Source organism: Mobula hypostoma, chromosome 3 (assembly GCF_963921235.1).
Source record: "Mobula hypostoma chromosome 3, sMobHyp1.1, whole genome shotgun sequence".
Taxonomy (NCBI): Eukaryota; Metazoa; Chordata; class Chondrichthyes; order Myliobatiformes; family Myliobatidae; genus Mobula; species Mobula hypostoma.
Window position 1 is genome coordinate 186,134,841 of NC_086099.1, and position 12,933 is coordinate 186,147,773.

Here is a 12,933-nt window from a genome sequence, read left to right on the forward strand (position 1 = left end):
GTCAATTTGATTGGCGGTGTTGCTGACGGTTTCAAGTGTGTGCAGGGACATTGGGAACTGTGCTTAAATGCATTTAAACCTGAGAATCTGTTTTGCTTTGATTCCAGGCAGCGGAGAAGGAATGGGAGGAAAAGAGACAGAACATGAATCAGTATGATGAGAGGGAGTTTGAGCGACTTCTGGAGGAAGCCCAAGCAAATATGATGAAGGGAATTCCGAGCCTGGAAGTGGAACCTGAACAGAAACCAGCTGCAAAGCCAGAGGACGTGGATGGGATCAAACAATTAGGTATGCAACATAATCTTTTGTAGCAAGGAGAAAAGTTAGTGTGAGAGGGTAAAAGGACATGATTTTCCAACATTCAAACTCAATGTGGATTACATTTTGTTTTCCTTTCACTCCAGCTTCGATAAATTTGAATTGAGTTTTGATTTAAAAAAGATCAGCTTTGTCACATGCACATCAAACCTTTTAATAAAATGTGTTGTTTACGTCAAGTCAAGTCTGTGAGTAATGTGATGGGGGCTGTCCGCAGGTGTTGCCGTGCTTCTAGTGCCAACACAGCGTGCCCACAACTTAATCCCCCTAACTGTAAACGTGTGCCTTTGGAATATGAGAGGAAACCAGAGCACTCGGTCCTGTGGAGAACATACGAACCCCTTACAGACAGTGACGCAAATCGAACCCCAGTTGGCGATCATTGGTACTGTAAAGCGATAGCGCTATCCGCTACACCCTGTTGCTGCCCAACTCACATTGAGTAAACTCAAAGTGTTGCCGATGACCTGTGAGGTATGAGCAATTAACAGGTTGAAAGTGAAGGTTATATTTGTCACTCAGTTCTTTGAACTGCAGATTGTGACCTCTCGCTTCACTTCCCCTATCACACCCTCCTTCCCAATATCAAAAAGCATGGGCCTTAACTTTGGCAGAGTGATGCATGCCTCTTGGTATCTTGCAGAGGAGGTGCCATTGTTGGAAGCAGGAAATGAGAAGCCGATGAAATCTCCACCGCCACCACCACCTCCACGCAGATCCTATCCACCCGGTTCTGGTTTGACTACGGCGAGGTCTGGGGAAGTGATACTTGCTGCCATGAAAGAGAGCAGTCCTGTTGCAGTAAGTCTTTGCTTCGGGATAGCAATTGATTGTGTGAAGCTAATTATTGTACAGTGTTAGCAAGTGCACAAGTCGTCTTGTTCCATGCAGGTGTTTGCATTGGTTCAGTGTATTTCAGTAAATGATAAGCATTCATTTTGCAGATAGTTCAATAATGAGCCAGAGCTACCTCTCTTCAGCCCAGTCAAGGCACTTTGTTAAGGGGTTTTGTTTCTGCATTTGATTCTGCCTTCCACACTTAGTATTTGCAGGTCCCACCCTTCTCTAAGCTTGCTCCTGAGTGGCCAAGAGAGACTAGTACAATAATTGAGGGCTTCCACACCCAACCTGACCACTCTACACTGTGGTCCTTCTCTACAGAGCCCTTCTGTGCATCCCTCAGCGTGTGCCCCTGTAGCCTGGAATCGTCCAGTCAGTGTGCTGCCAGACCAACAAGTTTCGGGCAGAGCAAAGGGCGTCTTTCACCGAATCGATGATCTGCCATCTCCCCCCCGTGTGTCCCTGGGAGCTGCCTGTAGATCAGAGTCACGCAGCTGCTTGAGAGGAACTATGACAAGGGCCCCTGCATCTTCCTGCACACCCTCTTCCCAAACCCACAGTCCACAAAGAGGTGAGCAGCCATCTTGGGGAGCACATTCATTTCCTGTGAAAAGAGAAACATAGCTAATATTAAGGCCCTCTTTAAAATGGGGAGAGCAAAAACACAATCCTGATTTTCTGTTGCCTTAGGAAACATTTTTTTAAGCTGAGCTTGAGAGCTCATGGAACACAGAACATTAAAGCACAGGAACAGCCCCTTTGGCTCATGATATTGTGCCAAATTAATTAAGCCAATGGCACTTCATCCCTTCTGCCTGTACGTGGCCCATACTTCTTCGTTCCCTGAATATTCTCTATCTAAGGGCCTTTAAAACTCATGGCATAATATGAGTGCAAAAGTACATCCTGCCATTCCCAGATAGATGTGGGAGTAGTTGTGCAGTATATTCTGCTTTATTAGTGTGTGCATATATCTGTCAGACAAATTTGTTGGTACCTTGGGTTTCCCAAACAGTTGTCTTAAGAAGAAACATGGCTTTCAGCAATTTCACTCTGTTCTGTTACTTGCATTCTTGCAAGCAAAATATTGAGGACAGTGTATTCTCAGTGATAGTCAAATATATGAAGAGTGGTGTTAATAAAGTTAACATTTTAATTTTGAGTTTACTAATCATTTTAAGAAGTGACAATGGGGTGCTTATTCCAGGGGATTTTTCAAGATTGTGTATGTGCTGAATTGACTTTTACAGAGAGTATTACGTTCAGCAATAGCCACTCTTACATTCTTAAAGCCTCATGTGGAGCATTAACATGGCTAGTATTTCCCATTGCCCACATGATGACAATATGGATAATTTTTCTTTGAATCTCCAATTACCAAACAAATAAATCATGATAATCTCCTTGTGCTTTTATGTAAAACTAAATAATTAATAATGCAACAGAACATTGTCATCAGCATGTTAGACTGTTAAAGTGTGCTCCAGAGAGAAGTCTTAGGTCTTTCCGCTGTGATCAGGCTAATTGCCTTGTTTCAACAAACACTAAACTCTGTGCAGCAGTTAGTGCTACTGCCCCTCAGCTCCAGCAAGCCAGGATTATCCTGACTTTGTACATCATGGAGCGATACAGCCCTTTGGCCCATCTCATTTCTGCTGACAGGTGTCCATCAAGCTAGATCAACTTAGCTGGGTAAGGCCCATATCTGTCTTATCCATGTACTTATCCAAGTGCCTCTTCACTGCTGTTATTATGCCTGCCTCAACCATGCTCCTTGACAGTTCATTCTGTATACAACTACCCTGTCTGTAAAGAGGTTACCCTTCATATTCCTTTTACCTCTCACCTGACACGCTTGCCCTCGAGTTCTTAGTTTCCTTTCAGTCAGGAAAAGATTATGTGCATTCATCCTATCTGTACCCTTCATGATATTACACCTGTATAAGGTCATCCCTCAATCTGCTACTTCAGGGAATAATGTCCTAGCCTGTCCAGCCTTTCCCAATAGCTCAGGCCCTTGTGTACTAACAGCATCCTCCTAGATCTTCTCTGTAACTTTCCAGTTTAATTATGTCTTTCCTGTAATGTGGTGACAAATTTGTCCAACGGGTGGTGTTCCTCCAAGCTGAGTGAAGCAACTTGAAGCACAACACCATTTGGGTAGCCTCCAACCTGATGGCGTGAATGTCGATTCTCAAACTTCCAGTAATACCACCCCCCCCTTGCCATTCTCCATCCCCTTTTCCCTCTCTCACCTTATCTCCTTGCCTGCCCATCACTTCCCTCTGGTGCTCTTCCCCTTTTTCTTTATTCCATGGCCTTCTGTCCTGTCCTATTAGCTTCCCCCTTCTTCAGCCCTGTATCCCTTTCATCAATCAACTTCGAAACTCTTTACTTCACCCCTCCTCCCACATAGAAACATAGAAAACCTACAGCACAATACAGGCCCTTTGGCCCACAAAGCTGTGCCGAACATGTCCCTACCTTAGAAATTACTAGGCTTACCTATAGCCCTCTATTTTTCTAAGCTCCATGTACCTATCCAGGAGTCCAAGACCCCAAGACCCTATCGTATCCACCTCCACCACCGTTGCCGGAAGCCCATTCCACGCACTCACCACTCTCTGCTTAAAAAACTTACCCCTGACATCTCCTCTGTACCTACTCCCCAGCACCTTAAACCTGTGCCCTCTTGTGGCAACCATTTCAGCCCTGGGAAAAAGCCTCTGACTATCTACATGATCAATGCCTGTGGATCAATGCCCACCTCCCAGTTTCACCTATTATTTTGTGTTTCTCCCTCCCCCCCACCCCACCACCTAACTCCAACTTCTCATCATTTTTTTCTCCAGTCTTGCCAAAGGGTCTCGGCTCGAAACTTCGACTGTACTGTTTTCCATATATGCTGCCAGGCCGGCTGAGATCCCCCAGCATTTTGTCTGTGTTGTTTAGGATTTGTAAATGAGGCAGTGTTGAGGCATTGTGTGGAAATATACATCAACATTTTCAGTAACAAAATACGTTTACAATTTCTTGAGTGAATTTTAGACTCAATAAGACAAATTTCAAACGGGAACATTAATTATTAACAGCTACAATGATGTACAACGGACTCCAGTTAATTGGGCCATAGTTTACTTACTTAAAAGAGTAACAATACTTAACAAAAAACTAATTGAGAAAATTGCCACACATTTCTTTGTTTATTTGGGACAATGCTGCTTAATTGGGGCAGGAGACTGTTGCAGAGTAGGTACTAACTGGCATCTGTTGTGCACACTTGTGTGGCCGTTAGAAGCTACACCGTGCTTAGAGGGAACAGTTTTTAAATGGTTTTGGTAGTGTTCTAATTTGTTCTGTATTTCAGTTAAATACATAATTTGTTACTCAGTTTGACATTCATACCTTTTTAACCATTTCCATGAACCTTCATGGGGCAGGTGCTTAATTGGGTCAGAATGCATTGGTCCCGATGTGTCCCTATTGTCCAGAATCCACTGTATTTTAAGATGTATAAACCTCTCCATCTGGTCATGTGCCTCATTCAATCCCAGAAGATTCAATTCCACTGCACCAAGGAAATAGCATAACTTCCCCACACTGGCCACCCTTGGCTTCACAGATTAATGAATAAGAAATGGTGTTGTGTTACAGATTTAAAAAGTATACTTGTTATTTTTAACAGTCTGAGGAGAATAGCCCAGTGCTACTCAAATCTCCACGAAGTCCTGTGGAAGTGAAGGATCTGACGTTGACCCCTGCACCAATAGCAGCTACTGCCGTCAAAGACGATGAAGATGAGGGCAACCGACTAATGGCAGAGCTACAGGTAAATGGCATGGTAGTAAATGATTTAATGAAACAAACTGTTAACTGTAGAGCAGTGTGCACATGTTCTCACATCCATAAAGTTAATTTAATGTGGCTGCATTTCTTCCATCAAAGATTTAGTAAAATAATTCTAAGGTTTTAGCTTTTTAAATTTTTGATGATTAGACCAGCTTTGCAAAGGATGTTTCTAAATCTGTTTAATTATGGTATAGATTGAAAGCCTGGGGCCACTAAATTCCCACTGTCAGCTCTCTGTGGGCTGAATCAAGCATAAGAAATGAGAAGAGTGTGGCTGAAGAAAATAAGGCAACCTTGCCTTGAAGTTCTGCTCCAACAACATTTGCAGGGTAATTTAAAATGGTGTTGACAGAAGACTGAGAAGTGATCGGTCTGTTAGTCCATGGCTTGACAAGGCAGAGTGAGGAAAAATAAAGGGAAGTCAACCATAAAATAACAGTAGCAGAAAGCTTTTATAGTTGCATTTGGCAAACAAAGCTGAATATGCTGATTTTTCATTGCAGTGTAGGGATGCAGATTGGGTTTTTGGAAGACTAAAAATAACACTCTTTTTCCAACAGGCTGTAATGTGTTATAGGAGCTCTAGACTTCCTCGGTTCATCTTTCGTTAAAACAAGCCTCTTTTATAATGTACAAAAGAATCCATAGCAATTAGGTTGCCAAAGAAAGCAACGTTTCTGCTTCCATTACACCAAGATATGGTTGCACATCCTCATTTATTCTGAAATTGACTGCAGCAAACATTTTTGGGGCTTTTGGGCATTCCTCAGTGGATGCCTGGTAAAAAAATTGTATTAATGCCCATTACGGGAAGGTTGAGCTCTGCAAGTGCTCAACTATTTTCTAAATGGGAAGAAAATCCAGGAATCTGAGATGCAGAGGGACTTGGGAGTCCTTGTGCAGAACACCCTGTTTGGTTAACTTGCAGGAAGAGTGGGTGGTGAGGAAGGCAAATGCCATGTTAGCATTCATTTCAAGAGGTCTAGAATACAAGAGCGAGGATGTGATGCTGAGGCTTTATCAAGTACTGGTGAGGCTTCACCTTGAGTGTTGTGAACAGTTTTGGGCCCCTCATCTTAGAGAAGATGTTGGAGAGAGTCCGGAGGAGGTTCACAAGGATGATTCCAGGAATGAAAGGGTTATCATATGAGGAGCATTTGATGGCTCTGGTTCTGTACTCACTGGAATTCAGAAGGATTGGGGGTGGGGGGGCGGTGGATCTCATTGAAAACTTTCATATGTTGAAAGGCCTAGACAGAGTAGATGTGGAAAGGATGTTTTCCATGGTGGAAGAGTCTAGGACAAGAGGGCACAGCCTCAGAATAGAGGGGCGCCCTTTTGAAACAGATGCTGAGAAATTTCTTTAGCCAAAAGGTGGTGAATTTGTGGAATTTGTTGCCCCGTGCAGCTGTGGAGGCCAGGTCGTTGGGTGTATTTAAGGCAGAGATTCATAGGTTCTTGAATGGATGTGGCATCAAAGGTTACAGAGAGAAGGCCAGGAACTAGGGTTGAAAAGGAGATTTTAAAAAAAGGATCAGCCACGATTGAATAGCAGAGCAGACTCGATGTGGCAGGTGGCCTAACTCTGCTCCTGTATCTTACGCGTTTTATGGTCTTAAATGACTGGTAGGTAGTAAACATGACTGCCTTTGCAGCCAGTGATCATTATATGTCACTGCCTTCACTTGGGTCCACAGCTCTTTTGGAACAATTTCACCACACTCACTTATTTTGCTGCTTTGCAGTTCAAATATGGGCTGTTCTGGGAATAATAAAGCAAGCAGTAAAACAGTGTGAACACACATTAGAATGATGCCAGGTGAAGTGATATTTGTTACCATTAACACCTCGTCGTCTCATGTCACTTCTTGTGCTATTGTGCATTCTTGTCAGATTTTAGTAGTGATCGCAAAGGATTGATTTTGAGATCTCCAAACATGGTTCAGAATAGGAAACAACTAAAATAATGAAGCAAATCATGTTCAGTAGTTTAATACTCCTTTCAGTAAAGCCGTGTGATAAATGGACCAAAACAGGGCTGTTGAAAAGCATCAATAAGCTCCTTGAGCGTGTGCTTCTTCGGGCACTGCTAATGATTAGCTGCTTAGCTGAACCGGTATTAAACCAGCCACCTCCAATGCTGGTTGTGCCAGGTGGGAATGACTGTAGACTGGTTGCATTGCTGTCCTTTGCCATCACGTCACTGATGTGAGGTGCCGGAGGATTGGAGAATGGCTCATGTTGTTCCGTTGTTTAAAAAAGGATCGAAAAGTAATCCAGGAAATTATAGGCCGGTAAATTTGACTTTGGTAGTGGGTAGGTTATTGGAGGGACTACTAAGAGACAGAATCTACAAGCGTTTGGTTAGACAGGGACTAATTAGGGAGAGTCAACATGGCTTTGTGCGTGGTAGGTCATGTTTGACCAATCTATCGGAGTTTTTCGAGGAGGTTACCAGGAAAGTGGATGAAGGGAAGGCAATGGATATTGTCTACATGGATTTCAGTAAGGCCTTTGACAAGGTCCCGCATGGGAGGTTAGTTAGGAAAATTCAGTCGCTAGGTATACATGGAGAGGTGGTGAATTGGATTAGACATTGGCTCAATGGAAGAAGCCAAAGAGTGGCAGTAGAGGATTGCTTCTCAGAGTGGAGGCCTGTGACTAGTGGTGTGCCACAGGGATCAGTGCTGGGTCCATTATTATTTGTCATCTATATCAATGATCTGGACGATAATGTGGTAAATTGGATCAGCAAGTTTGCTGATGATACAAAGATTGGAGGTGTAGTGGACAGTGAGGAAGGTTTTCAAAGCTTCCAGAGGGATTTGGACCAGCTGGAAAAATGGGTTGAAAAATGGCAGATGGAGTTTAATACTGACAAGTGTGAGGTATTGCATGTTGGAAGGACAAACCAAGGTAGAACATACAGGGTAAATGGTAAGGCACTGAGGAGTGCAGTAGAACAGAGGGATCTGGGAATACAGATACAAAATTCCCTAAAAGTGGCGTCGCAGGTAGATAGAGTCGTAAAGAGAGCTTTTGGTACATTGGCCTTTATTAATCGAAGTATTGAGTATAAGAGTTGGAATGTTATGATGAGGTTGTATAAGGCATTGGTGAGACCGGATCTGGAGTATTGTGTTCAGTTTGGGTCACCAAATTACAGGAAGGATATTAATAAGGTTGAAAGAGTGCAGAGAAGGTTTACAAGGATGTTGCCAGGACTTGAGAAACTCAGTTACAGAGAAAGGTTGAATAGGTTAGGACTTTATTCCCTGGAGCATAGAAGAATGAGGGGAGATTTGATAGGGGTATATAAAATTATGATGGGTATAGATAGAGTGAATGCAAGCAGGCTTTTTCCACTGAGGCAAGGGGAGAAAAAAACCAGAGGACATGGGTTAAGGGTGAAGGGGGAAAAGTTTAAAGGGAACATTAGGGGGTGCTTCTTCACACAGAGAGTGATGGGAGTATGGAATGAGCTGCCAGAGGAGGTGGTAAATGCAGGTTCTTTTTTAACATTTAAGAATAAATTGGACAGATACATGGATGGGAGGTGTATGGAGGGATATGGTCCGTGTGCAGGTCAGTGGGACTAGGCAGAAAATGGTTTGGCACAGCTAAGCAGGGCCAAAAGGCCTGTTTCTGTGCTGTAGTTTTTCTATGGTTTCTCTGGTTTCTATGATGTCTGGAGAACATTTGAGAAGTTAATGTCAGCTTTGCATGAAACATACAAACTTGTTGGTTAAATCCAGGCACAGTTAAGGTGAATGTCCACATGCTTTAGAAGCAAGAATATTCCTTGGTCCTTAACCTACAGTATTTACTGGAGATTGTGGCTGATTTAAGTGTGATCACAGGTTTGCACTCACAGTAAGCTTTCAAACCTCATGTCAAAAATCTATCTACCTCGGATGAAGAATCTGTTTCCACTGTCCTTTGAGGAAGAGCGTTCCAAATCCTTCAGCCTTTGAAGGAAAACAATTCAACTTATCTCCATGTTAAGTGGAAGACCATTTATTTCTAAATAATTACACCTCGCTCCAGGTTTGCCATTAGAGGAAACATCCTCCACACCCACCCTTGTCAAGACCCTCTGCATTTTACACACTTCTATCAAGTCACCAGCAGATCCATGCATAGCCTGTCTGAGCTTTCCTTCGATATTAGTCACTGTTTGTTAGGTTTGCAACCTTGCAGTAAAGGAGTAGGTCTATATTCTGGATGACTTCCATTAGAGAGAGCTTAGGGATAAAAATGGAGACTTGGTCTAATACTGGCAATGGGAAATCATGGAAAGAAATAACACACCCTGCTGAATCTGTTCTGTAAAGCAACATTGTTCACTGTCTGGCTTTAGTTAACCAGACTTTCAGTTGATAAATTGAGAAAGCCAACCGGTTAGTGAACAATGAATGGAGTTGTTGTAATGTGCTTGGAAAAAAGTGACAATGGATTGAGTAGCTGGTTTTGGTGCAGTCTGATTTTGGAGTGGGGTGATTGCAGTGGCCGAGCTATTGAAAGGATGGCCACATCACGACGTGCTTGTCAGCTGGTTTATTTGATCACACTTATCGCAAATTCTTCATGAATTATTCATACATGTTTTAAGGGAACCTTTTTTTTTGCACTTTGTTATTCTTCCTGGCACATGGGCTGCCATTTCGTTGACAAGTGACATTAGCTGCTTAACATCACAAGGAAAGCTGGGACCTCTATTTGAATGCAGTATTGTGAAATGCTTGTCAACCCAATTTACCTGCAGTGGGCTATGGTGAATTGACCAATGTGAATAAGAGATCTGCAGCACCTGTTGTGTTGTGTCCCTTTCTTTACTTTGATGACAGAATTATTATGCTTGTCTCCCTGATGAGTATTTTGGATCTGAGTGTGTTAGGTACATAATACTTTTGTGAAGAAAGCCAAATTTTAGTTTGAATAGTCTCAACAGTCTGTTTTGTAATGTGTATGAAGAAACTGCGGTGAATGCTTATGGTTGAGTTAATCTCACAAATGACCCAGCAACAATTCATTAGCATAGTGTGGCTCGTTTCCATATATGGCACAAATATCAAGTGACGACAAGCCACATGTTATAAATATCAGTTAATGTGAGGATTATATAATTAAGATCAACAGATGGAGCAAACATAGAAGTATACCTTGTTATTTCAGCATAAGAAAAAGTATATTACTTGAATGACTGGAGAACATGATCTATGTCGGAGTTGTGGTAGCATTTTCTAAATCAATTGTCAGTGTTTGTGCCTGTAATGTAACTGTTATCCTCACTTAAATGCAAACATGTAACATGTTACAGCTAGAAACCAACAAAATAAACTTAAACCAAAAAATAGACAAGAAAAAAACAGACTCCAAGTGTGAGGCTGCTTATTCTGAGGCATTTGCTGATTAAATGATTACTGGGAAGGTTGGGAGAGAAGAGTGTTGAAATTAATTGATGTTTTCTAATATTCAGGGAGATTCTGACCTGACTCCTTAAGTGGTATGATTATCAGTAATGCCAAACCTGACAATCAGCTGCTGAGAAGAAAAATGAACTGGACCATCTATAATGAAGTCCACAGATCAGCAAAGAACATGTAGAATTTGGGAAAAATTGATGGTGATTTTGCAGGCTTTATTGAGTTCTTTGTCAGCTTATTTGTCCGTAATTCTTTTGGGCTGCGTCTGATGTATTTGCTGTGAAATAAAATTGACTTTCGTGCAGTCACTGATAATTATGTCAATTAAAAGGTCAAAGGAGAAACACCCCGAAGATTAGAAAGAACCACCAATTAATTGCAGTGTTCTTTTCCCTGTTCAATCCAGCAATAATTAAATCAGCAAATGTTGTTATTAAATAGTCTTACATTTGAAGCTTGATTTTTTTTTTGTCAATTTTCTATCTTCTCTCCAATCTGTCCATTTCTATGCCCTAATTTGAAAAGTTAAACATCTAATTTATCAGTGGGGATACCAGCAAGTTTCAGATGTCAAACTAACATATTCACTCTGAATCTGAAACACTCTTTAATATGTCATTGAGAAATCTCCTTTATTCTATTTTAAGTTATGTTCATAAGAAGTTCTCTTAAAAACTACAGGTGTATAATTTTGCTGGTGGTTTGGACACGGAGGAACACTAAAATTAAATCAATTATGCATTCTAGTTTTTTGAGGTGTTTCTGACTTGACCCTTTAAAATGGCATAATTATCATGGAAGTCAGTTGTATTGCATAGTGAATGCATCAGAGGCAGCCCGCAGAACTATGGGGAAATAGGTTGACATAGAATTCTACATGCAACTGAGGGCAGTTCAAAATATTGCTGCTAGTCAATGAAGTGGAGCACTTTGATTCACACCTGTTGTTTCACCTACCCTGTCAAGACATCGTTTTAAGATTTAGACTTCAAGGCAAGTTATAAGAGACACAGTCCATGGTTTGGGGGAGCCCATGGTTTTCCCAAGCCTACCTTACTGGAAGGAATCTACATGAATTTTTCTTTCAGTCAAATTTTGGAGAAGGTGCAAATGATAAGAAATAAATTCAAGTTCAGGTACAGTGATGCAATTCCTGCTGATAGACAGGGTTAGTTTTTCTACCACAGTCTCTTCAGGTTGATGGCAATGAGTGGACAAAAATTTATTTTACCTTGGAGAGCCAAACCTAAGCACTAATTTGTGATGAGCTCTGGACAGTTCACAAAGCCTGGCCATTCAGCTGCCTTTTCAGCTTTTGCTTCGTGGGGTGCTTTCTGAACTGGAGAAACAGAAGAATCACAGCGCAATGATGTCGGAATATTAAAAATTACTTCAAAAAAGAAGGCAAACTATTATTTGTAATAATGGCTGCTTTTATTCAAAATGGTGGGGAAAATAATGGCATTCATGAGTGACGTCTTAACAGTTTGGAGGTGGAGCAAAGGTTCCAGTTGAAAGTAAACCTCTCGAAAATAGGACCCTTACCTCGATAATTTTGTGAACATTGCTAATGCAATGAAGATAGTCAAGGTAGACAGGGCTGTGTGTTTATGAAACCTTCATTGCCTTTTCCAGTTCTGCAATGAGACTGCTGGCTGAAAGGGCGAGAGCAGCAGGAGTTAAATCGCACCTCTTTCCTCCTACTGTGCCACTGAGTCCGTGGCCAGAGTGCAGACGTACCAGGCTTTCAATATGTAGCATGGCTCCTTTCATCTCAATGTGATTGGCAACCTTGATTGTAATGGTCGTTTTATGTTTTAATTATTTTAAAGTAATCTAAATCCCTTGTGTCTTGAGCACATTCATTATTTATTTATATATTGTTTACTGGGGAAAAGTACACCCTCAGGACAACAAATACTTTTTCGGGTTTTAATTCTTTTATCTGTTTTAGATGTTTTAGTGCCGGAAGATGGTCTCAAAACAAAACGAACGAATTTACAACCAGTTCTTGCTGTTACAATCTCAGTTTAACTTTCGATCCACACCCTTGTGTATCGAAGAATTGCGTATGCAGTATAAAAATACATAAAGCAAACCGCACAAAACTAATATGGTAGTGGCAATTCTGAAGGAACACAATACAAACAACATTAGAATCCCACCAACCCTGTACCTTATACATAGCAGCGAAAATGTAAGTGAATACATCTCATCTAAGACGTCTACTCCCTTTTAGTACACACGTGCTAAACTTCCAAACAGAGACTAAACATTCACGTTACACTGTTACATTCACAATCAGTCATAGAAACATAAAAACATAGAAAATAGGTGCAGGAGTAGGCCATTCGGCCCTTCGAACCTGCACCGCCATTTATTATGATCATAGCTGATCATCCAACTCAGAACCCCGCCCCAGCCTTCCCTCCATACTCTCTGACCCCCATAGCCACAAGGGCCATATCTAACTCCCTCTTAAATATAGCCAATGAACTGG

General features: G+C 41.6%; 1 protein-coding gene across 13 annotated transcripts in view; it reads left to right on the plus strand.

Annotated features, from left to right (window-relative positions):
* Positions 1-12,933, plus strand: part of LOC134344445 (sickle tail protein-like) — a 706,462-nt gene that overhangs the window by 675,674 nt on the left and 17,855 nt on the right. For all 13 annotated transcript variants that reach the window (XM_063044243.1, XM_063044242.1, XM_063044244.1 and 10 more), the window contains 3 exons: positions 108-288; positions 962-1,119; positions 4,844-4,987. In XM_063044243.1, coding sequence (XP_062900313.1) covers positions 108-288; positions 962-1,119; positions 4,844-4,987 — 483 coding nt within the window. The remainder of the gene's footprint in view (positions 1-107; positions 289-961; positions 1,120-4,843; positions 4,988-12,933) is intronic.